Source organism: Theropithecus gelada, chromosome 13 (genome assembly GCF_003255815.1).
Source record: "Theropithecus gelada isolate Dixy chromosome 13, Tgel_1.0, whole genome shotgun sequence".
In the NCBI taxonomy this organism is placed as follows: domain Eukaryota; kingdom Metazoa; phylum Chordata; class Mammalia; order Primates; family Cercopithecidae; genus Theropithecus; species Theropithecus gelada.
The window spans coordinates 107,325,248-107,351,521 of NC_037681.1; the positions used below are offsets into that span (position 1 = coordinate 107,325,248).

General features: G+C 49.3%; 1 protein-coding gene across 6 annotated transcripts in view; it reads right to left on the reverse strand.

Moving 5' to 3' along the window:
• Positions 1–26,274, reverse strand: part of REEP1 (receptor accessory protein 1) — a 123,632-nt gene that overhangs the window by 4,542 nt on the left and 92,816 nt on the right. For all 6 annotated transcript variants that reach the window (XM_025353702.1, XM_025353703.1, XM_025353705.1 and 3 more), the window contains one exon: positions 14,447–14,624. In XM_025353702.1, the coding sequence (XP_025209487.1) occupies positions 14,447–14,624 (178 nt within the window). The remainder of the gene's footprint in view (positions 1–14,446; positions 14,625–26,274) is intronic.

A 26,274-nucleotide genomic window follows, 5' to 3' on the forward strand; every position in this document is an offset into this window, starting at 1 on the left:
AGTAAACAGTAAAGCATTTTGTGCAGCTTTAATAAACAAAAGCAAAACAGCACAAACCCTTGGGCCCTAGAATTCTTTAGGCTGGGCTCCTCTCCCCATCAGGAGGCTCCCCAGGCCAGATTGCCCAGGCCGGACTCCTCCAGCAGTGTCCAAGCCCAGAACATCCTTTCCCAAACCCTTTAACTTTAAAAGGGATGCATGTGCGCCTCACCTTGGAAAGGAACCTGATTAACTGCACATAGAGGTGGTCATAATTACAGTCCTAATGAATAAGAATGCTAGGCTGCTCAGTGTCTGTGGAAGGGAATATTTCAAGGCATCTCCCCATGTAAGTCTCGCAAGGGTCTGTACAGAGACTTCCTGTTTGCTTCAGATGGCCTCTCAGGTCGTGATACTCAGCAGATGGGGAATAAGAGAGGAGACCTTAGGAAGCAGAGAGAAAGACTGGGGTCCCCGCACCTGCGCTTATAACTGGTGACTCCCTACCCACGTCACAGAGCAAGGCCCAGGAGGCTCCAGGCTCAGCCCTCCTGCTGCCAGAACTCCATCCACATCCTACAACTGACAATAGCATGTATGTCAAGGGTATTGGTTCTGGTAACTCTAAAGGGCTGTACCCCTTCAGTAACATTTCATGAATAGCTACTTTGTACCAGGCACTATGCTGTCTCTTGGAGATACAGCGATGAACAAGCTTTGTTCTTACTTATGAAAACTTTTCAAATAACACATTCTGAGTTTTCTTCCCTCAAAACACTCATTTAGGTTGCTTTTCACGTGTACGTCAACTTAGAGTAGTAGTAGTTAATACCTGGAAAAAACAAAACAAAACAATAAAGACCTAGATACTTTACCACTCTCCTATTACTTTCTTTCTTTTTTTTTTTTGAAAAGGAGTCTCGCTGTGTCATCCAGGCTGGAGTGCAGCAGTGCAGTCCCACTGCAACCGCCTCCTCCCGGGTTCAAGCGATTCTCCTGCCTCAGCTTACCAAGTAGATGGGATTATAAGTGGACGCCACTATGCCTGGCTAATTTTTGTATTTTCAGTAGATAAGGGGTTTTGCCACGTTGGCCAGGCTGGTCTCGAACTGCTGACCTCAGGTGATCCACCTGCCTCAGCCTCCCAAAGTGTTGGGATTACAGGCGTGAGCCACTGCACCCAGCTCACGCTCCTATTTCTAAATGAAATTAATAGGATTTCCTCTCCTTGGCAAGTAGTTGCATGCTATCCAGTGGCTGGTTCTGCTTGTCTGATGGAAGGTCATTCCACCCCAGGTATTGAGGAGATGTTGGTGCCCCAAGAGACGATGCTCCCAGGACCCCCAATCTCCAGGGCACAGCCTTTGGAAAACACACTCCAACCCACAGCCCCAGACACTGTGTACCTCCAGGGGCAATTCCGTCCTTCGAGGTGCTTTATACTTGTACATGAAATCCAGCAGGTCTTCCTCCTCCTCGTCAGAAAACGCCAATGGGTTTTGGACCTGGTGAGGCTCCCATGCCTTCACACCACCCTCATTCACATCTCCCTCAACCACTTAATGTCCATTTACAATCTACACAGAGGAGACAAAGTATAGCAAGGAGGCATCAGTGCAGGGAGCAGGGAAGGGCAAGGTTAGGCACACAGCACAGCAAGCCAGGCCTGTGAGGACAGCTGAGGCCCCTGGGTCTGAGGAAGCACTGATGTTTTGGGGGCCTCCTTGCAGGGGGTCTGGGATTGTGAAAATGAAGCTGTATGAATCTCCAGGCACTGTGCACAGAAACAACCACAGACTCAGAATCTACTGAAAAGCTACCAAGGCGGCACCACTTCCCTGGGTGAAGAAAGAAGCGGCCTTAACTGAGACACATCGATCCCTGCAGCTCAGTCCTGTGATCCCACACCAGGTGAATGCTTAGGGAAAGAATCTCCTCTAGAGAAGATGGCAGCAGTGATGTGGGGTGGGGTGGGGAAGCAGTTTCTATGTTATACATACAAGCCATGTTGACAGTGTATATTATACTTGCATATTCAACTCCAAGCATTCTGTAAGAGACAGGATGTAAAATGCCAGGAGGCCTTAAGGGATAACTTTAAACAAAGCTATATAGTTTTGGTTTTTTTTTTTCCCCAAAGGCCCAGTCCTAGAGAAGCAGAGAAACCTAAGAAAGGAGAATCTGACAGAAGCCTCTGAAAAAAAAAAAAAAAAAAAAAAATAGCAAGATTCCTGTTTTAGTCTGCCTTGAGTACATCTGTAGGAAAAGCTTCAGAATTAATTCATCTCATTGAACCCACAGTATTTTTAAAATGTTAAATGCTAATACATACTCCATGTCATCTGGCTAGGCGGTTCTTAGCTGAGATGTAAAATATCTTCTGCCCCTACCCAGCTTATCTGATATCATACACGCACATCTTTCTATGCTTCATCTATTGTTTTTACCTAGAATCACAGAATGCAGAACTAAGGAGATCTCAAGCCATCTGGTCCAATCACCATGAGGCTTCCAAATAGAAACCAGAGCTCTTCCTGGGACACCCTGCTCCTAAGAACATATTCGGCCACCGAATGTGCTCTCTCTCCATCAACAGTGGACTTGCTAGACTATTCCACCACCAGGCGTGGAGTAAAACAGACAACTGAACCCTCATCTTGGGCAGCTTTACCAGCTACCACTGCTGTGCTCCCCAACAGCCAGCAGGAGGCAGCACAGCACCGAAAGCTGAATTTTGTTTTGTTTTGTTTTGTTTTGTTTTTTTGAGGCGGAGTCTCGCTCTGCCGCCCAGGCTGGAGTGCAGTGGCCGGATCTCAGCTCACTGCAAGCTCCGCCTCCCGGGTTCACGCCATTCTCCTGCCTCAGCCTCCCGAGCAGCTGGGACTACAGGCGCCCGCCACCTCGCCCGGCTAGTTTTCTGTCTTTTTTAGTAGAGACGGGGTTTCACCGTGTCAGCCAGGATGGTCTCGATCTCCTGACCTCGTGATCCGCCCGTCTCGGCCTGCCAAAGTGCTGGGATTACAGGCTTGAGCCACCGCGCCCGGCCTCCGAAAGCTGAATTTTAGGCTGGGGTGTGATTGGTTCAGGCTGGGCCTTAGTAAGTAAAGTCCTGAGATCATTGATGTTCCTTTGATTTTATTATTATTATTATTATTATTTATTTCTACTCTGCACTTCCCTCAGCTTATTTACTCTGGGTTTAGTTTGTCCTCTGCTCCCTTCCTCTGTCCTAATCAGCTGCATCCTGTTGAGCACAAAGACCAGTGACTCCAGGGAGCCCTCGCTGAATACTCTGACCCTCCCTGGCCTCCCCACTCTGAGACCCGACAGTGCTTGGAGGCTGTGCCACACAGCTTGTGTTGGGTGCCCTGGTCCTCATGTCAGTCTCACTGCCTTAGCCAACAGAAGGCATCCTGAGGTTGGGGGGCCATGGCTGATCCTCCCTCAGTCCCTCTAAGCACCTGACCCAAGGCTGGGCACACAGTGGCCACTCATCAACTAAACTAAGTAGAATCCTGAAGTCATCTCAGTAGAGCTCAGCTCTCGTCCCAAGTCAGAGCTTGATACTCCCATTAACCAAACCAGGAAATTCCTTCTGGACACAGATACCTCCTGCCTGGCAGGAGGGAAAGAAGACCAAAAGCCCTCAGACCAAGGCAAAAACTGCAGAAGCAGCCTGGCCAGCTCCACCCCAGCAGCAAACTCCATGACGTGGAAGTGGGGTAGGTGCCCGTTCGAGTCTGTGCCTCTGCATATGCTGTAACCTCCACATCCACAAAGTCCAGGACTTTCCCTGTACTGATGGCTGTGGGTGTCAGAAGGTGGCCCAAAGTCACCGTGAGATCCTCAGGCATCTAACAACCCAGGCCAGTCATCCAGTCTGGATTCACTGAGGCTGAGCAATGAACTCACACATTACCAAAATCACCATCATCACTATAATCTCAGGCTTTGTGCATGTTCTCCACTGCAAGGATTGCAGGGTAGAAAAGAAATGATCCTCCAGCCCAGTAGGAGTGATGGTTCAAGGACAACCCAGATATCCAAGCAGGATTAGAAACAAGTGCTCAGCTCAGCAGAGGCTGCGAGCAAAAAAGGTCAGTGTGGGTAGTAAGGGAGCCAGAAGTAGCCTCAGGAAGAAGCTACAGAGAGAACCTCCTAAAAAGAGAAGACCTCTCCTAGTCACTGTGTCCGCTGAGCATTTCTGCCAAGAGTGTTGTCTATAATATTTGCCTTCCTCTCAGAACCAGTGAGAATAAACATTCTAAATAAGACAAGCTTCCACGCCTCTGGCTGGCTGTTGCACAGTGGACATGAATCTCTTAACTAATTGTATTTCCCTCTTTGTAGTGGTTTCAAGGAAGCCAGGTGTCTCGACAGTCTACACCTTGATGGCATGCATTTAAAATGTTCTTCTCCCCACTGATTCCATCTTACTTGCCCACTCCCTTTTCCCCATGCTTCAATTTTCTTACTTTGATTTGCTACTTTAGATATATTTCCACAAGTAGACCTAACTCCTTTTTCTATCAGGAAGGAATATACATGGAGAAATGAACCCCACAGAACACAGTCCCAAAAGAAAGGCACCAGGAGGAGCATGAGAGTGAGTAGCTGGGTAGAAAATCCCATGCTCTGCCTCCTCCGTGTTCTTGTCCCTGAAGATCTAAAGATTGGTAACCCAATAGGTCCTTACCCCTGGCAACAGGCCTGAAAGAGTAATGCTATCCATATCTTAGGACTCTAATTGGCTCCCAGAGACAACGTGTATGGAAGGAGGGTCTCCCACCCAAGTTCATGGCCATAACAACTTGCAAACCTCAGGTGATGGTGGCCACGCCCTTGAGCCTGCAGAGCTGCCACTATGATGCCCAAAGCTGGGTTGCTTCTAGGAAAGGGCAGGGTCTCTGCTGTCTTCCACAGCAGGGGAATGGGTGTGTGGCCTTGGCTGATGTTTCTGTATTAGCAAACGTGTTAGCAGGGTTACAGCAGCCAGGGCTGCAGGCTCCACCTCTTCTCTCTGTGGGGAAGGCAGGGAGGGAAAAACTGGCAGAGCCTCTCAGCCCTTTAAAGGCCTATGTAGCCTGCACTGGGCCTAGGGCCGCCCCACCCCTGCAGTGCAGTAGAACCTCCCCTAGGTTAGCAAAAACATCCCACACAGCACACATTAGCGGGAGCATTAATGGAAGGCAGCAAATGTCTGCAGAAGAGCACGCCTGTCTGGAACACTTACATCCACGTCCCCAACAGCACCGAGGAGAGAGAAAAGAACATTCTGTTAGAGAAGGGTCTTTGGCACTGAAATTCACACACGTGTGCACCATGCACGCATGCCCATCCACACACACACACTCACATGCACACATGTAAACACACACATGCTCACTCACTTCCCATGCTCTAAACCTCAGGCAGCTCCTCCTGCTGTAATCAGGACACTGCCCAGAGGCCACACTCAAAATGCAATTCTCTCTCTCTCTCTCTCAGAGGACAAAAAGGATGACTGCTTTTAAAAATTATGTCCTACATGCTTGATTTTAAAAAGCGGGGAGGGGCACCTCTATGACTAACCACACAGGCAGTAATCCAGAGTTCAGCTCTATATTACATAGAGGTAGGCAGAGAAAAAAGGAGAGAGAGAGATAATAATAGACACAGAAAAAGAGAGACAAAGACATGCAGAAAACAATAGGGAATCAGTTGACAAATGGGGCAGGAACACAGCAAAGATGGGAAGAGAATGTTCTGGCATCTGAGATGTGCAGCTTAGAATAGAGGCTGCTGCCCTCTGGGGCCTCCAAGCTCTGTCACTGCCCTAAAAGGCACTTAGCAGCCTCTGAAAGGCCTCCTTTCCCCTACCCCCATCATAAATTAAGACCTGAATTTACAGCTCCTAGAAAATGTTCCTGTCTGCTGAGGGATCCTGGGGCTCTGCATGGCCCCAGAAGTAATTTGAATCTTCCCAGGCTTTGGCCTGAGTGAGCGCCCCCTGTGACATTTCAGTGGACCAGGAGGAAAGTGTCCCCGACACCTGTGAAATCCTCTTACCGCTTAAGAGTCAGCCTATAGCCCCAGGTGCAAGACAGACCTCCCCCAACACCATCTGCCACCACTGCACAACCCAGTAGACTGTCAGAGCTGGGAGGACCAAGGGACACCTAATGGAGGGGGAGACCGAGGCCTGCAGAGTGCAGGGGTTTTCCCAAGGCCTCAGAGGGAATGGTGTAGGCCAATCATCAAAGGGTTCCTTGCATGCAGACCTGAGAGCCAGGACACAGGTATTAAGAGGCCCTTGGAGAGACAAAGGCCAAAGAAAGGAAGGGCTGGGGCAACAGCTTCCAGGTCTTGAGGCCGCCACCAGGCCTCACCTGCTTCCCACTGTCCAGCAACCCCCATCCCAGCAGCTCCCAACTTGCTCAGGGATGAGGAACCAGAACTTGGACACTGAATCCTGGACACACTCTTATGCATGTGCAGCCTTCCAGAACTATTCAGTTCCTACAATCAACCACAGCTCTATTGAAATGCACTGGAAACGCTCTGTCTGATCATGAAACCACCAGGTGTCATGGCAGGAAAGGGCTTCTGAGAGCAGCACAGAGCAGTGCCAGGGGAAGAATGGAGGAGAGGACAGCCACTCTCCCCGACCAAGTGCCAGTCTCCCAGAATTAGAGGCTTTTGGAATTACTCACAGAATTTGCAGACTCAAAACTACAGTGTGAAAAGACAGAAATCCCTACAGTTGCCTGGAGCCACTGGCACCACAGGGTCATTTCCCATGAACTAGTGTGTCCACCAGGCCAGCGTCTAGTGCCCGGTGCTGGAAACAGCTGAACGCAGCCCCTTCATTTCCAACTTGGACTAGGAGGCCCCACAGAGACACAGGGTTAGAATCAGAGCTGGGCTAGGACACTTGTCTCCACCTGCAGCCCTGCTCAGACTCGTCTATCAGCTCAGTTTGGCCTTACGGCCTCCAAAATCACCAGCTTTTTTTTTTTTTTTGATGGAGTTTCGCTCTTGTTGCCCAGGCTGGAGTGCAATGGTGCCATATCAGCTCACCGCAACCTCCGCCTCCAGGGTTCAAGCGATTGTCCTGCCTCAACCTCTCGAGTAGCTGAGATAATAGGCGTGCGCCACCTCGTCTTGCTAATTTTATATTTTTAGTAGAGACAGGGTTTCTCCATGTTGGTCAGGCTGGTCTCAAACTCCCAACCTCAGGTGATCCACCCGCCTCGGCCTCCCAAAGGGCTGGGATTACAGGCGTGAGCCACCGTGCCTGGCCTAATCCACAACTCTTCTATAAAAGACTTAAAAAGCTGAGCACTGAGAGCCTTAAAAATAAAGCAATGCAGGGAAAACAGGACACGTCACATAATGCAGTTTCCTGTCTTGCTCACTGCCGATGTGGGAGGGGCATGTCATGCCTTCGGGGCACCAGGGCTGGAGCAAAAGCTGTATTAGGCACCTTGCGTGCCTGCCTTCCTCCCCTGACAGTAGCCAGCAGGCTGCAGGCCAGGCATCACCCCTGTTGCCTTCTGAGCCTAAGGCAGCTTCTCCGTGGGGAGCCAGGCAGCATGAAAGGGGCGCTGGATTAGTCCAGCACCCTCACTAGTCCCTAATGTATCTAGTTAAGGTTAGGCAACTGGAGAAGCAGGTCACAGCAACCACCAGGTGGCCATGGCTCCAACAAGCCATCACTCACACACTGGGAAGGCAGCAGCAGGAGTCCCTGTCCAGAACTGGGAGACCTCCACTCTCCCGGGGGTCTCCTGGCTGCTCCAGGCTATCACCACCACCACCATCACCATCACCACCATCATCACCATCACCACCATCATCACCATCACCACCATCATCACCATCATCACCATCATCATCATCACCACCATCATCACCATCATCATCATCACCACCATCACCACCATCATCACCATCATCACCATCATCACCATCACCACCATCATCACCATCATCATCATCCTTCCCAGGATTATTATGGCCCTTTCACAGCCATTTTCACAACAGCACAGTGATGCCAGGAAGCAGGATCTCATCTCCGTTTTAAGAGGAGGAACTGAAGCTCACAGCGGTTAGGTGATTCATGCAGTTGTACAGCTAGTAAGTGGCAAAGCAGCACCAGGGCTCCCTTGGCTGCCCTAGGACCAGAAACCCCTGGAACTTCAGGACTTCATCATTTCAGAGGACCTTAGTCCTCTGAAGTTCCTGTGTCCTTACCTGGAGCACAAAGAAGTATGACCCTGTTGTGGCCTTTTTTTTTTTTTTTTTTTTTTTTTGAGACGGGGTCTTGCTGTGTCACCCAGCTTGAGTGCAATGGCACGATCATGGCTCATTGCAACCTTGACTTCCCAGGCTCAAGCAATTCTCCTGCCTCAGCCTCTCGAGCAGTTGAGACTACAGTTGCACACCACCGTGCCTGGTCTTTTTTTTTTTTTTTTAATTGTAGAGATTCATTCTTGCTATGTTGCCCAGGTTGGTCTCGAACTCCTGGGCTCAAGAAATCCTCCCACTTCTGCCTCCCAAGTTCTGGGATTACAGGCATGAACTACCGCGCCCAGTGACCCTGTGGTGGTTTTAAGATATCTCCACACATTCTTTGATGCTCCTCCCTTCAAGAGGTAGAGATTAATTCTCCTCCCCTTGAATGTGGACTGGGCTTAATGACATGCTTCCGACAAATAGAATAAGGCAGAAGTGATGAGTGTGACTTCAAAACCTAGGACAGGAAAGGTACCCTGGCTTCCTGCCTGCCCTCTCTCTCTTGAATGGCTCACTCTAGGCCAGGCCACCTGCCATGTTGTAAGGACTCTTAAGCAGCCTTGGAGAGGCCCATGAGGTAAGGAGCCTCCAGTCAACAGCCATAAGAGTGCCATCTTGAAAGTGGACCCTCCAGTTTTGTCAAGCCCTCTGATGGCTCAGCCCGGGCTGACATCTTGACTGCAGCCTCTTGAGAGACCCTGAGCCAGAACCACCCAGGTAAGTTGCTCCCAGATTTCTAGCCCACAGAAACTGTAAGCTACTGTGTTTGCTGTTATAAAGGGTTACCTCCTGACCCCTCCCTATGACCATGCAGCCGAAAGGGAGCCCCAAGGTCAGGTGTCCACTCCTGGTTAGAAGCTCTTCCCAAGTGAGAGTCCAGCACGCTGCAGAGAGGCTGGCTGCTTACTCACCTTTCCAGGTCCTGCAGGTGGAGCAGCAGGTACACACTGTGGGAATGGGGTGGGGGCACCATCAGTGACATCCCCCACTGGGCAGGAACCAGCCCCGGGCAAACAGGGAGGCCTCGGAGAGGTATGGGGACCCCAGTGTGTACAGTACAGGGATCCCAGGAATGTGGGTCTCTGTAGAGACACCAAAGTGGGGAAAGAGTCATCTCAGATTCAGTTTCCACTCAGGTGCAGAAGATACCCTCACCTGGCACACAAGTCAGTCCTTGCACCCTGCAGCCCTAGGCAAGGCAGGCGACAGTCAAAGTTCCCTCTGGGAAATAACTCCAAGCACCCCTGCCCAGAGCCTCCTCTCTTCGCTTTCCAGTTCAGAATGTCCTCCAGGAAACCTCCTCAGACTTACCTCTGAACCCCAAAGTGCTTCACATCTGGGCATTTGCAAAGGCCTAACTGGCTGCTGCCTGGTACACGCCATTGGTCTTGGTGCACATCTGGGCTTTGGCATAGAGTAGGTGCTCACTAAATACATGCTCACAGAGTGACTCCAAGTCCATGGAAGGGCAGGGTCATTCTTTCAACATTTCTTGTATACTTCCTGGTGTCCAGTGCTAGGCATTCAGCATATGGTATCTGACTACACACCTCCCAGCTCATTCTGCAGGGAGGGCCCTGTCAATCCCTGCCTGCCCTGACCCTTTAAGCAAAGAGGAAAACTCCAGGCAAGAGAGAGGGTCAGGCCAAGTACACTGCCCAGCCCCATTCTGGGTGCTGAAAGCAGCAGGAAAGAACTCTCCTTCCCGTTCTCCAACGCCTAGACCCTGTGTCCTCAGAGCACATGCAGAGGTCTCTGTGTGCCAGGCAGGTGGTGGGTATGTTGGGTAGGCATTTACAGAGGGAAGCACAGAACCCTTGTCTGCCTGCCAGGAGCTTGCAGCGCTGAGTGACCGTGCAGGGACAGTCTTTGTGCCCCTTCCTCTCTTCCTTGTTTGTGTGCATCTTCCTTCCTTTTCTCAAGATGCAAGAGGTCGCGTGGATGTCCCTTCTCGGCTCACAGCGAATGGTCCATCCTGGTTCATGGGACCCCCCTCACTTTTTTTTTTTAAATGAGACAGAGTTTCACTCTTGTTGACCAGGCTAGAGTGCAATGGCGTGATCTCAGCTCACCGCAACCTCTGCCTCCCAGGTTCAAGCGATTCTCCTGCCTCAGCCTCCTGAGTAGCTGGGATTACAGGTGCCCGCCTCCACGCCTGGCTAATTTTGTATTTTTAGTAGAGATGTGGTTTCTTTATGTTGGTCAGGCTGGTCTCGAACTCTCAACCTCAGGTGATCCGCCTGCCTTGGCTTCCCAAAGTGCTGGGATTACAGGTGTGAGCCATTGCGCCTGGCAACCCTTTTTATGTGCCTTTACATGACTTTTATTCCCACACCGAACTCACATTCTCCTTCCTCCTCAAGGAGTGTCATTTCTAATATTTAAATGTGCAACTTTTTGTTTGAACATGTTCTTCATATAAACTCTGTATTGTTACTTTGCATGATAGGCATAGCTTTTTATTTTACATAAATTGTTAGATAAAATCTCATTCTGTTCTGCACTTTTCTTCAGTTGGCATCATGCTTTCAAGCCCCATTGTGTGCACATTTAATCTGTTGCTTCCAGAGGCTGCAGAGAATTCCACGAGGCACAGCTCCCACCTCTCTCCAGGTTGTCTTCAACTCCTGCCACCTGTCCAGGGTTTGCAAATTCTCTGGTTTCCTCTCCTCACAACCCTAAGACATAGGCTGAATAGGGATTATTGGGCGTTTTGTTTTACAAAGAAGAAAGCCTAAGGGAATCAGGTCTGTCCTCTGTGCCAAGGTCAAATCCTATGGTAGCGTCTGCCTGGGTTGTTCTGAGAGAAGTTCTGAGGCTGAATTGAAGCTCAGCAGGAACAAGCGTGCCTTGCTGTGCTGCCTTTGCTGTGTCTGCACAGGCCCGGCATCACCCAGCCAGGATGAAGTCTAGTGTCTTCCCCTCTTCTGGGGCCCTTTCTGCTACCTGATGTGGCCTGGCATCTGAGGCCCACACTGGGGGCTGAGTTGGGAAGGCTACACCAGCCCAGTATAAATGGGCTTCCTCTGCCAGACTTCCTCCAAGGCATGTTGACCTTACTTGAGGGTATGATAGCCCAAGAGCCTCTGATCCAGGCAATTCTGCCCCATATCCAGGCCCCAGGCCATCTTTCACCTGTCTCTTTTTTTTTTTTTTGAGACGGAATTTCGCTCTTGTTGCCCAGACTGGAGTACAATGGCGCAATCTCAGCTCACTGCAACCTCTGCATCCTGGGTTCAAGCAATTCTCCTGCCTCAGCTACTCCATGAATAGCTGGGATTACAGGCATGTGCCACCACGCCTGGCTAATTTTGTATTTTTAGTAGAGACGGGGTTTCTACATGTTGGTAAGGCTATTCTTGAACTCCCGACCTCTAGTGATCCACCCGCCTCAGCCTCCCAAAGTGCTGGGATTATACAGGCGTGAACCACTGCGCCTGGCTCCTGTCTTCCTTTTTGAGATGGCTTTTATTTTAGGCTCCAGAACAGCTGGAAAGAGCCCCACACTGTTCCTGGCCTCCCTGCTGGGTTGCACCTTTCCTTTTTGCCCCCTGTGGTCATAGGTGCTGAGGCCAAGTGGGCCAGCAGTGAGGAGGGCTGCGGCATGATGCAGCACAGCTGGTCCTCTCAGCCCAGGACAGCTGGAACACTCCCCACTGCCTCCCTGGGGAATGGCAGGGGACGTCATCCCCTCTGGTCATGGAGAGTGGCAGAGCCAGTGCCAAAGCAGTCATCTCAAACGTTTTTCTACCTGGTGCTGGGCTGGGAAGATGCTCCAAGCCCAGAAGACACTCCCATCTCCCTGCAGACCCTGACAGCTTCTTGCATTCCCAGTTCTGTGGCTGCCCGGAATAATTCACCAGGGGAGGTCTAGGCAGGAGGCCTGGATTCTGGGCCTGGGGGCCTCAGCCCACTGCACAACCTCTCTGAGCCTGCTTCCTCTACTGGGCTCACCTCTAAAATGGCAACACAGACTCTTAGAGGCAAAGGGACGCCAGGGCCACCTAGGCCCGCTTCCTAGCCAAATCAGGAATCCCTCCCTTGAACCTGACCATCCAGCTTTGGCTTGTGTACTTCCAATGTCAGGGATCTCACTACCTCCCAAGATGGCCCATTTTGCTCCTGGACACTCAGCACGACAATGTGCCTTCTCAGGCGAAACAAATTACAAAAAAGAACAGTGATAACAGCTACTATGCACTGGTGCCAGGCATGACCATAAACACTTTTACATGGTTTGTTTCACTTGAAGCCTCACAGTACCTACAAAGGGGTGTCATTTCTTGTGTAGATAAGAAATCTGGGGTGCAGAGAGGGTAAACAGCTTGCCTGGGTCATGCAGCAAGCAAGTGGCTACCCCCTTGGAACTTCACCCCACTGGTTCTTGCTCTCTGCCCTCTGGGTTTCACTGAATTGAGGTCCCTTTTCCATCTAAGGGGCAGCTTTCATCTGAGGCTTGGTAGACGATGAGCTGATGCAGTGTGGAGATGAGACCTAACTCTGTTTTGTATCCCTATTTCTGGGGCAGTGTCCAGCAGATCAGAAGCTGTAGATGCTTGACAAAGCCTGGATGGTTGATGAGTGAGTGACCAAGGGCACTGGCCCCGGAGTCAGGAGGCCACACTCTACTGCAGCCCAGCGTGGGTGACCCTGCACAGTCCCCTTCCCTGGACCTCTGTCTCTTCACCGGTAAAATCATTGGATTTAACTGAAAGATCCCTGAGGTCATTTCCTGCCTGGCCTTTTGGGATTCCATTCCTGCGGCAGGGCGGGGGGGTCCCTCGGGGGGAACCCCTCCCTGAGGTGGCCATCACCCCCACAGCCGAGACTCCACCTCCCCAACCCTGTCCTGCTTCCAGCAGTGACAGGGTTAAAACATGTCCCAGCAGAAAAGCCACAGTCTTAAGACCTGCGAAGGACCAAGGGGACACTGCTGAGAGGGAGGAAATGGACAGAGCCCCGAGCTGCACTTGGCTCTGAGCATGAGTTGCCATTCCCAGGCAGCCACAGGCCTCATGCCTTCCGGTCGATGGCTAAGACCCCCGAGCATCAGATGGGGTCTGTCAGGACATGGGGCTTATGGCCAAGGTGTCCCCTGCAGGCTGCACCTTATAGCACACGGTCAGTCACAGGTGGCCAGACATCTCCATTTGTAGATTTAAGGGCCAGGCAGCCACCAGACATACGTCGTGGACATAGATTCCCACCCCTCTCACCATAGGGAGGCAGAAGAGGTGATCCAGAACCGTCCCGCATGCTCCCACCATCAGTCCTGAGCAGCTGCTGTGCTCAGCCCCTGAGAGCCGAGGCCCCTGGTATCCTCCCAAGGAGCAGCCTGGGAAACTGTGTGTCCCTAGCCTGTGCCCCTACCCTCCGTGAGCCTGAAACCCACGCTGGTGGATCCGATGCCAGGGGGTTCCCAAACGTGGCTGCATCTCAATGAAATCACACTTCTGGGTCTCACCCCAGACCTAGTGAAGCCTCTGTGGGTGGGCCCAGGACTTTGCATGTTTAATGTGGTCCCCAGGTCAGTCCCAATACCGGCAATCCCACGATGGGCGTGTGACACCAGAGTCAGACATTGGAGGCAGAGGTGTGGTTACTGTAAGGTCCCGGTCACCACAGGAACGAGAACTCAGAGCTAGCATGGCCCTTGGTATGCAGAGGCTGGGGATGGTGTGAGGTACATGAGAGGTCAGAGATGAGAAGGAGACAGCAGAATGAGAGAGAGGACAGGCAATATTCAGGCAGGGAAGAGGGCCCGTGAGAGCAGTAAGCCCGGGTGAGAAGACAACATTCAGGTGTCAACAGGTACGCCTCCCCAGAGTCTGAGAAGACGACACAGAAGGCTCCTGGGGCCCGGGTCCAGTTGTGCCTGCTGCCTCCAGGCTTTGCCTAGACACTATCCCCCAACTATCCCCAGTTCCCTAGACAATCATATGGAGGAAGGGGGACCCTCTGGTGCAGGTGACCTAGCCCTGTCCCTGACCAGAGTCACCAGGCCGGTTTCCTGGCCTGGCCTGAGGGGTGCTCCGCCCCTTGGCTGACCTGGCATGATCTGATGGACACCTCTGTTGGTGGCAGGTCCACGGGGCCAGGGCCAGGCTGCATGCCACACTGTGGACTGGGCCTCTCTTAAGGAAAGCGAGGCCCAAGGAGTGGGAAAGAGGGGAAGTAAAGTAACACCTACCTGAGCTGCTAGCACTCTCAGAAGCACTCCTGGACATCTTAGGCTGGCCGTGTTTGCCGCTGGCCCGCCCAGGCCCCGGTGGTGGGGGGCCCGAGGGAGCAGGGGCACCGTCTCCCCTGATGGTGGTGAGGTCCTGCATGCTGAAGCTCCGCAGTCTCTCTGATAAGGCACCCTGTCCCTGGATACAACACAGGAAGGGCACACGTCAGAGGTCCTGCTCCACAGGTCAGACTCGACAAAGGCCAAGAGGGAGCTCTGATGGTCAGCAAGGCGGAAATCAAGACCTGGATCAACTCTGAGGCGCAGGTGCCCAGACACAGCTGCTGGAAACAGAGAGGGTCAAATCCCGGAATTTTCCAGGGCCTCCTCTGGGGCTCAGCAATTGCTCCTTTGGCTCCAGGCTCCCTCCCTACCCTCAGACACTCCCACGATGATACTGATACGATGATGATCCTGATCAGGAGCCTCAGACAGACCCAGGGCCAAGCGCGTGACTACTGCCTGCAGCTCCTACTCCCTCCAGGCCACCTGCTGCTTCTCTTGCTTTGCATAAATAAAAATCCACATGTATCTACGTTTTTCTCAGTACATGAGAATCTGGTCAGGCAATCAAAACCTAATATTCAATGTGCTTAGTTCTTACTATTTTCAAAGGACACAAAATACAGACAATATTTTTCTAAATGTTTGACAACAGAAATTTCTTTTATTTGTATAGCATATCACTGTCCGCAAGGCACATTTACTTCTGCTGGTGCATTTCAGCCTCATAAAATACCCAAAAGGTAATGAATCAGGAAGGAAAAAAATGATTTAAAAAACCCCTGCTGACTGTAACCATTTCATGTTCTGAGGGAGACAGAGAATTAGTCTCGGAGGGGAATTGTTCTTTTGTTTAGAAAGCAAGATCAATGCATTTTACTTAGGAAAGAGCAGCTCCTCACTGTCTGGATGAGAGAATGTGTCAGAGTGAAAATGATCACAGTGAAGGGATGGTGGCATTGCTTTAAGTGTGCCTCAGGGGCTGCAGAGAGAGGCTACAGAAACCTGAGAGTGGGAGGAGTCTGGGGAAATTTGGAGCAAGAAGTGACAGGCAAGTAACTACCAGGCAAATGAATGAACTCAGACATCTTCAGAAAGAAGAAAGCCTGGAGGGTAGGCAGGCTTCCCTCGGGTGCATGGCACGACAGTGGCATGGGAGAGGTATTCTATGCCACTTGGATAATGAAGGAAAGAGTGCTCCCAGAGATCCGGGGGACTTGGGGACAATACTGCACAACAGACATAACAGAACCAACAAATCAGCACAAAATCAATTCAAGCTGCTGACAAGAGGGCTGTTGGTAGGAATGATGAAAAAAGCAAGGGCCAAAACAGTTGAGTAAGAGGTTTTCAGGGGTGAGAGAAGGGTTTGGAAGATTTTTTCATTTTACTTAATATAAAAAATAATGAAAATGAACCAACAAAGCATAGCAATTCGCTGAAGTGAAAGATCCAGATGGGATCAGGGAGCAAACGCAAAATGAGTTCATTAAAGGGGAGAGGGAAACAAAAGGGGCTTGCACGCAGGTTTAAAAGAAATGCCAGAAGAGACCAGGCCTGATGGCTCATGCCTGTAATCCCAGTACTTTGGGAGGCTGAGGCAGGAGGATTGCTTGAGTCCAGGAGTTCGAGACCAGCCTGGGCAACGTAGTGAGACCATGTATCTACAAAAAATTTAAAAAACTAGCTGGGCATGGTGGTATATGTCTATAGTTCCAGCTACTCGGGACACTGAGGTGGGAGGACTGCCTGAGCCCAAGAGGTAGAGCCTACAGTGAGCCGGGATCATACCACTGCACTCTAGTCTGGGCAACAGAGTGAGGCCCTGTCTCAAAAAAATAAAAAGAAAGAAAGAAGTGTCAGACTAAAACCAAGATGCACTAAAATACGAACCAGATCTGTTCCCAACCTACCAAAGATATAAAAACCATGTCGCCAGGAAACCAACAACAATAGCACAAAGAAAACTATTTAAATAATCAAATAAATACAATTAGAATTGTAAATCCAGGCCAAGAAGTATTTGGAGGCTATTACATGAAAAAAGACAGACATCACCCTGGTTGCCTCAGACACTGCTCTAGAGTGATGGTGGGCAAGGGTCCAAGGCCTCACGTCCTTGGCAGGAACAGCTGGGTGGTCTTTGCCAACATAGGCTGGACCAGCCAGACACCCATTATATAACCCCTTCAAATATAACAGCCAATGATCCATGATTATTTTACTCAGAAACATTCTAGGCGGCATCTAGAATTTAGAAGAAATTTGATGACTAAGGAACCAAGCTTGACTCTGAAATGAGTGAGAAAATATTCTGCCAATTATAAGTCAGTAACTCAGGTTAGTGTTCAAGCCAACTATTCACTGACTCACTCATTCATCCTCTCATTTCTTCATTTACTTCACTTGTTCAACAATTACCAAGAACTTTCTATGGGCAAGAACATGGTGCTAGGTGTTAACATGAAACACCAAAAGTACAGTTTGATTTCTGAGAAAGTGTAAAATGACAAATATACAGATACAACACAGAAGTGCCCTAACAGAAGCTACAGAAAGTGAAGATTGAGAACAGTAGTTCCTGAGTCAGGCCTGGATTCAAATTCCAGCCCTATCATTCAACAGCTGAGTGATCTTAACCTCTCACCACCTCAAGACCTTCATTTGCGGAAGAGCATCCAAATGGCCAGCTGCTGGTGTGGATTCAATGAGATTACATCCTTAAGATACCCATCACATAGCCCATTGCATATTTAGTCTTCAATAATGTCAACTATGATGATAATGATGTTGATGCTGCAGCTACTGCCTAAGACACAAAGGTTGCTATTGAAAGTTAGTGAAAGCTGCCTAAGACACAAAGGTTGCTATTGAAAGCTAGTGAAAGCTGCCTAAGACACAAAGGTTGCTATTGAAAGCAGAGGTGGAAAAGGTCACTTCCTGAGCTTCATTTATTTGGGACCCCAAGCCCAAATAAACGGCCAGGGACGAATTCCCTCAATAGTTTGCCAGTTCTCGCTCATTGTCGCTCGGCAACGTATGTGAGAGAAAGCAACAGCAGGCATCGTACACCTTCATTTTAGCAAAGTGCTCCATTCCACTCCCAGAAGCCAGCCAGTCTAGCTCCAATATCACACTGGCAGTGGCAGAGGTTAGGAAAGAGAGGGAGATAATAATAGCTCAGTATCAACCCAGGCCTGTGTCAGAGGAAATTATAGTGGCATAGATACAAGACTCTTGAAAACAAATTAGTCCTTGCCCATCAAAACACTCTGAGATGGTTAAAATCAATATGACTGACCGGGTGCAGTGGCTCACGTCTGTAATCCCAGCACTTTGGGAGGCCAAGGTGGATGGATCACTTTAGGTCAGGAGTTTAAGACCAGCCTGACCAACATGGTGAAACCCTGTCTCTATTAAAAATACAAAATTAGCCAGGTGTGGTGGTGCACGCCTGTAATCCCAGCTACTCGGGAGGCTGAGGCAGGAGAATCTCTTGAACCCGGGAGGCGGAGTTCGCAGTGAGCCAAGATCGCGCCATTGCACTCCAGCCTGGGCAACAAGAGCAAAATCTTCATGTCAAAAAAAAAAAAAAAAAAAAAAAAATCAATATGCCTCCCTCATTTGTCAACCTTTCAGCCCTTCTCAGTCTCTACACAAAATCTCATTCCTATTCACTTTCCACAAACCCCATTCCATACTGTCAGTTCAGCTGTGCTCTGTAGAATCTTTGTTATTCTAAACCATTGTCTTCTGGGAAGAACCACAAGTTGTTCATTGGTATTCTACAAAATTGGGTTCCCTACTTTGGGGAAATAAATTTGGATTCTCTAAATTTGGAAAGCGTTAATACCATATTCCACATAATTCCATGAGCCACATTATCATACTAAAAGCTCTGAGAAGGCCCATCTGGTGGCGCATGCCTGCAGTCCCAGCACTTTGGAGGATAAGGCGGGAGAATCGCTGGAGCCCAGGAGTTCAAGACCAGCCTGGGCAACATAGGTAGACTCCGTCGCTATTTTTAAAATTTAAAAAGACATCACTAAGTCACCAGAATAATAATGATAGCACCCACCTACTCCTAGACTTCTTGAAAATGATTTTTATCAATTTCAAGACATATTTTTTGTCTCTGAAATTGGGGTCGATCTTACAATTGCTGCTGCCCTGACATCACTGTCAATGCCTACACATAGATATACTTGGTTGTTATTCTCCCTGGCATAACTGGACAACTGAAGCCCCTGAGTGTTTAACAAACCATTTAAGAACTGCTTGAGAAAGGAATATGAATCTCAGTTGTCTAACACATATCTCACTGACACTTTCTGGTATGATCAAGAAAGTGGCAGCATCAAAACTGGCATGAATGACAATCCCAGAAACAAAAGTTCGACATCACCCAACACACTGGAAGGAACAGAGAATGATATGGCATGGTCATAAGTGGATACTGACACACTGAGTTGAAAAGTGATTCAGGAGACTCCGAAAGTGAAAAAGTGAGGTTAGAGAGATCTTAACCACTTATCGTGCTAATGTGTTCCTTTTTCTTTCTTTCTTTCTTTCTTTTTTTTTTTAAGATGGAGTTTCGCTCTTGTCAGCCAGGCTGGAGTGCAATGGCAGCATTTTGGCTCACTGCAACCTCTGCCTCCCAGGTTCAAACGATTCTCCTGTCTCAGCCTCCCGAGTAGCTGGGATTACAGGCACCCACCACCATGCCCAGCTAATTTTTGTAATTTTAGTAGAGATGGGGTTTCACCATGTTGGCCAGGCTGGTCTCGAACTCCTGACCTCAGGTGATCCACTCACCTCAGCCTCCCAAAGTGCTGGGATTACAGGCATGAGCCACCATGCCCAGCTGTGTTCCTTTTAGTGTATTTATAAAAGTGACAAAAAAAGATGTCTAAAAGTCTTTTTAATAAGATGAAATAAACATTCTGGCTGGGCACAGTGGCTCATGCCTGTAATCGCAGCACTTTGGAAGGCTGAGGCGAGTGGATCACCTGAGGTCGGGAGTTTGAGACCAACCTGACCAACACGGAGAAACTCCATCTCTACTAAAAATACAAAATTAGCCAGGCATGGTGGTGCATGCCTGTAATCCCAGCTACTCGGGAGGCTGAGGCAGGAGAATCGCTTGAACCCGGGAAGCGGAGGTTGTGGTGAGCCAAGATCATGCCATTGCACTCCAGCCTGGGCAACAAGAGCAAAACTCCATCTCAAAGATAGTAATAATAAAAAATAAATAAACAAATAAACATTCTAAGTGAAAAAACATTGTGTCCTAATTTAATTGGCAATATTCTCTTTCTTAGTGGAACATAAGATAATGATGTGTCTCAGAAACCACAGCATTTTAGATTCAATGAAACACGACTGCACTTCTCAGAGCAGCTTTCTCTACTCATCCCAGTTCCCTATAATATGCTGTCACTGCAGCTTTTGAGCTGTACTTCTCTCTTGTATGCCACACAATGATATTTAAGTATTGCTGTTGTCTGTTTTATTCACTATTGCAGCCTTGGCACCTGCCACTCCACTTGATACACATTAGGGGTTAAGGAGTTGCATGAATGAACGTATGATCATTTATGGAGCTGCCTACCGCCTGGGTGAAGCGTGACAGTGGAAGATCCCCACCTCAGCCTGATGCGTCAGCCAGGGTCCCAGACCTGAAAGAGCCTCCTGCTGAACAAGCCTTGAGATGTGTCTGTGAGGAGTGTATAAGAAGTGTCAGAGGGCTGTGGGTGCACAGGGCAGAGGGCACACATCGGAGAAGCAAGGCGTACCAGAGGAGACTGCACTTGAACTTGGGTGGGTGGAGGACTTGGGTAGGTGAAGATGGAGACCAGGTAGAAAAAGAAGGAGTATGTGTTAGTATTTATCACCACTGACAGTGGCCACTTCAATCCACCCCCAAGTGAGGTCTTTGCAGTTTTGTGTGCTAAGGAGATGGGGGTCCACTTATACCTTGTTCATGGCCAGGGATGTTTCCGAGTAGCGGAAATGCCTGCAGAAAGACTACGTGGTTTCTTTGTAAACAGCCATGCCAGTGGAAGGCAGGGGTAAGAGTAAGACTTACTCTTCACTGGACACTCTCTTTTGTCCTTTTAGAATTCTGCACCAAGAACATGCATTACCTTTAAAAAATCAGTACAATTTAATTTTCAGTAACACCCACAGCACTCACTCAAGGTCACCCTGAGGACCTCATTTTGTGAATATACAGTGTGCACGATGCAGGCCAATGTCATCTAGACCAAAAAAAAAAAAAAAAAAAAAAAAAAAAAGACATAGGAGTAATGAAAACAGCAATAACAGCAATACAGAACTAAGAAGGAGTTTACGGTATCTCCAGAAACTGAATGAGTTTTGAGCCCTTAATGAGGTCCTCTTTTCCAGAGGTACACACCAAGTCACAAGGGAAGGCTCCAGCAAAGCACAAAGTTTAGCCCATCTCACTTGACGCAATATCTAATGCCTGCTACTGAGGACAACAATAAAGACAAAGGGTTTTAGTGAGTCAGGAAATTGATAACAAAGCCACCAGCACAACCGCATTTCCCACTGGTAATTCAGAAGGAGTTAGTACTTCCTTCCAAACCCCATGGGGTGCCCGCCTCACTGATGGAGTGAGCCTCCACAGCCATACATGCACCACATCCAAGCCAAGCAGGCTCCCAATGACATGCTGCATGAGGACCAGGCCCTTGTTTGTGACATGAAACGGGATTAACAAACCAAACAGAGAAGGATAACTTCTATTGCAATAGCATCCATCATCAAATTCAATCCATTCTCCAGGCATTAAACAAAGAAAAAAAAAACCCAAGTAAGTTAATCACATGTTAGATGCTACCAAATTCACACCATAAGAGTCTCTGGAAAGACGATGAAGCGGGGCCCAGCTCCGTGTGCCCCACATGGATTAACACACACGCACACGCAGGTGCTGAGGCAGCGGGGACACCTGCCTCTGATCCAGACCACGTGCTGGTGAGCAGAGCCGGCGGCCTGGCCTCGCTGCCCGACTGGATCAGTTTGGAGTTAGTCACACCTCTCAACAGGGTTACCTGCCCTTCTCTCAGGTCCAAAGAGAAGATAAAATGAAAGAGTCGAGCCACCTGATAAAGGGGAAAAGGAGAAAAAAGCCATGGGCACCAAGGCAACAAAACGGAGTTGAAGGGAGCCATGTCCTCACCTCTTTCCTCCCCTCACTCCCTCGCTCGCTCACCCGTTTATTCACTCACTCGCAACAGACGCTACTGGAGTGTTCACAAAGCTCTGTGTGAAGCACTGCAGAGGAACAAAGATAAGGATGGTACGGTCCCTGCTCCCATGGAGCTCACAGTCTAGCTGGGGCATCAAGACACAAAAGTGTATACAAGGGCACAAGTGACAAAGATGACCAAACGTGGAAGAGTCCAGGGCAGGGACAGCACCTTCACCGTGGCTGAGCATGCGCAGAGGCCTCATCCTGTCATACAAGGGGTGAAACCCGAGAGAGGAGTGAGGTGAGGGCTGCATCCTCTGAAGCAGGTGGGGGAAGGTGCGTGCTGGCGGGGAAGTGCTTTGGGCCAGGGCGTGAGAGTGGATGAAAACCCAAGGTACATCTAGGAAACGGTGGGTGAATTCACCGGGGAAGAAGAGGTTTTGGTGCTAGTGAGTAAAAGGAGACCAGCCTGGGAGAACTGGGCTTCAGCTGCCTACACTTGGTTTTTGACAATAAACTGAGCACTCCACTGAAGGTTTCTGAGAGGTGAGCAGCGTGAAGGAGGCAGGATGTTAGAATGATGAGAACATCCTAGATATGCCATGTGGCACACACCAAGAACTTGCCCCCAGTACCTGTTCTCCCCTTTTCTCTCACTTTGCAGCAGGCACGTGGTTGTCTGGAATACAGACTGTATTTTCTAGTCTCCTCTCTGGGAAGTGCCCTTAAGGAGAGATAGCATGCAAGAACAAGCATTAAATGGTGAAGGAGGTGGGCTTGGTGCTTCTGGTTCGGAGCAGGCTGGATGGGAGGTGAGGAGCAGGAGCCCGGGAGGTGAGACAGGCCTGTGCTGACCAATGACTGTGCTCCGGTGAGTCAGGTCTCTATAGCCAGACCAAGCCCGGCCATCTGAGCCAGGCCCTTGCCCGGTGATGGGGAGTCAGGGCCACGAGGAGAGACCCTCTACACACAGCTGCTGCCCCTGGCCTTGCCCGTGGAAGTCTCAGCTGGAAGCTTTGCTTCGTCCATGCTTCCTCCTTCAGAGGCAAAGGCCCTGCTGGAAAGGGATAATGAGAAGGGAGGAAGGACTAAGCGTGGGAAGGGGGAACCCACAGGACAAATCTGCCCAGCTGCCGGTGCAAAGTGAGCTCTAATTATACTGGTGTGCAAACATGCCCATGCTATGGCACGTGATCGAACTTTACAGAAACTGTGACTTATGGTGACACGTATTTGTGATCCTCATTCTTTCAGCCTGCATTAAGTGTTCCCCAGCCTTGCCGCAAGGCCAACAGAGAGCTGATCAATCATCAGAAGAGCAGTACCTGGGGTGTGAGAGACTCTAAAATCCTCAGTGAGGGACAATCACCTCTCAGGTACTCAGCCACCAGGACCTGGTAGTGTAATCCAAGCACAAAATGGCCAGGAAGTGTCAGTTTAGGGTGTGTGTGTTGGGGTGGGGGGTGCTTGGAGTGATGCAAGGGCACTGGAGGAACTAGAGACCCTGGTGCTGATCACGGCTCAACAACAAACAGCTGCATGGCCTTGGGCAAGTCACTCAACCTCCTACTTGGTTTCCTCCCTGAAGTGAGTGTTCCAGCTGCTCCAGCAGCCCACATTTGACCTTCCTCCTCTCTTGGCGGGTGACAGGTGCTCATGTGTCATAAGCTGCCCCTCAGGGGCCCACACACCTCAGGGTGGAAGAGGAGGAAGAAGCACCCCTATGAAAAGTCAGGCCCATAACAGTGGGGAACCCTGAGTTCAGGGGAGTGTGACTTGCGCAGGAAGACAGAGCACATGCGAGGTGGACCAGGATAAGGCAGGAAAGTCATCCTCCTGTGCAGAAGAGCCTGCCTTGTAAATAACGTCCCAACGCCAGGGCCCGACGTCTTTTTTTTATTCTGTTCAACAGTGAAGAAAGAGAAGATCATAATCAGCCTGAGATCAAATTGAGCAAATAACATATGAGCTCATATGACATATGAGCAAATAACAGGCAACCTTTATTAAACATTTATTATGAGCTCTGCATCCTGTGAAGTCTTTACACTGCCTCATAACTCCTGTGGCAGGTACTATGATCATCCCTGTTTGCAGGTGAAGAAGCGAGGTTCACAGAGGTGCAGCAATAAGTAGGGAGCTGAGACTTTTAAACCTGGCCTGCTTATCTCCAAAGCCCAACTTTGGATATCATCAATGCTAAGTACTGCTCTGTTGGTCATGGCAGCTAAAAATATGTACAACAGTCTTTCATTCCTTTAACATTTAACGAGCACCTATGGAGATGCAGGTAAGACACAAATATAAATGACGACAGTGGTGCAGAGGACCCAGGAGTGAGAGGCCAGTTCTACCTGGGATCAGAGGAGGCTTCATGGAGGACATGGCATTAACCTGGAAGGGTGGGGAGGATTTCAAAGAGGTAGAAACAGAGGCAGATGAAGCACCAACATGAGCAGAAGCAAGAAAGAGAAAATTCTGGAAGTAGCACTCAGAGTTGCTATTTCCAGAACAGTACAGAAGGCAGTGCTGTGAATGCAGTATCACAAGAGCCAGAGAAGTAAGGAGAGACAAGACTGGAAGGCTAGGATCAGGGTCAGACTGCGCAGGCCTTAAACAGTAGGGAGAGGAGCAGTCGACCATTTGGGTAGCTACTGCAACAGTCCAAGCTAGAAGGAAGGGTGTGGAGGAAGGCCCAAAAGCAGAGAAGGGATGTCCAATGGTTAGGACTTGAAGAGTAAGTGGGGGGAAGGTGGGGCAACAGAGATTTGGAGCTTGGGTGCCTGACAGGATGGTGATTTCATTATCATCAGAATGGTGGGACATGTGGAAGGGCAGATTTGGAGTTACAGAACTGTCGACTAAAGTACGAAAGAAACAAGGGAGATGTTCAGCAGAGAACCAGGAACACTTGGATTGAGCCCTGGGCAGAGAAGCCCATCTGGGAACCAGGTGCATCAGGTGACAGTTGAAGGAGAGGGACAGGATGAGATGGTGCTGGGAGAGAGAGGAGAGAAAGGTGGGGCCCAGAGAAATTCATCTAACACTGAGGAGTGAAGAAAGGAGGGAGGAGGCAAACACGAGAGGGGAATCAGAGAGAAGAACGAGGAAGTGCCACGTCACCACAGCCAAGAGACAGCCCTTCCTGCTCACGCATGATCCTCAGTTTCCTCAGACCTCTAGGTTCCACCGGGCCCTGTGAGGTCAGGCAGGCAGGCTTCCCTCTTTCCTCTTGGACCCTTGAGGCATCAGGCTGCACAGTCTCCACAGGTAGCCACAAAACAGAGCAGGTAAGTAATGTCGGACCACCAACTCCATGTGAATTCCTGGCCCTTCCTCCTCAGCTGAGTGTGATGTGGGTGTTTCATTCATTTGAATCTACTTCACTATTCATGGAGCAGTGTGAGGTGAGGTAACATTCCAGGTAGAAACACTAGGAGAACAGGAATCCAGCACACTGATAAAAAGTCTTGCTTGGTTCTGCTTTGACACTTTTTGAAAGTGAAACTTGGGTATGAGTTGACTAATATTTGGGAGACTGGATGGGTAGGGAATACTTCCAAACTTTTTCAGCAGTTTGTCCGTAACAGTTTAGATAATCTTGGTGTTTAAAAATGGTTGCCGTGGTGAATTCTAAATATTAATTTCATGTCACATAGTACTTGGCTAAAAAATGAAGAAAGAAGGCTAACTTGATGTGAGCTAGCACAGTGGCCAGGAAATGCTTCTCTGAGGGATGAAGAGACAAACACGGGCTTTCTGGAATCCTTACCCTCTTTGATTCAACATATGGTAGAGACTAAAGCCAGAGAGGTGAAACATATGGATCTGGGTAGGGGACAGCAGTCATCTCTTCTCCGTCCTTGGAAATATCTCCTAAGTATGAGCTGAGACAGGGAAGTTTTATAAAAAGAAAATCAATGCCTGCCCTCTGACTAATTGTAGACAGGTAATTTTTTTGCTAGAAAGCAAACAAAGGCAAGGCAATTGACTCCAGTCAGGTGAGAAACCCCAAATCACTGGGCTTATGAACTTCCTCAAATGAGCTTTTGATTCCAAAAATAAAGTTGCATGGCGATTTAAAGGCAGTATTTTATTCAAGCTAGACATTTAGATACAGCACTGATGGATAAAAGATAAGGATATGTGGGAGAGGGTTTTTTTTTTTTTTCTTTTCTATTGTGCTGAACTGTTTTGTGGAGCTTCTTTTTCTTTTTAAGGAAAAAGTGAGTGGGAATTTTCTTTTTTTAAGTGGAAAAACAAAGTAATTTAACTCTCAGTGGATTGTTCCTGGCTGTTCAGATGCTAAGGGCTATAACCAAGGCTTGGCTATCCCCTGTTGGCCGCTGACTATAATTGCGGGCCAAGTGCCTGAGTTTTAGAGGGCAAGTCAGGAAAGCAGAGGTCATGGTGTGAAAGCAGGGCCAGACCAGTGAAGAGGAAGAAGAAATAAGAGCTACAGCATGGGTGCTGCTATAGGCTGTTTCCAGTTCTCTATTTTCCTGGTGAACCTTATATACAGAGGCCTCAAGGAGCTGAGTAGGTAAGGAGGGGTGGGTGTCCTGTT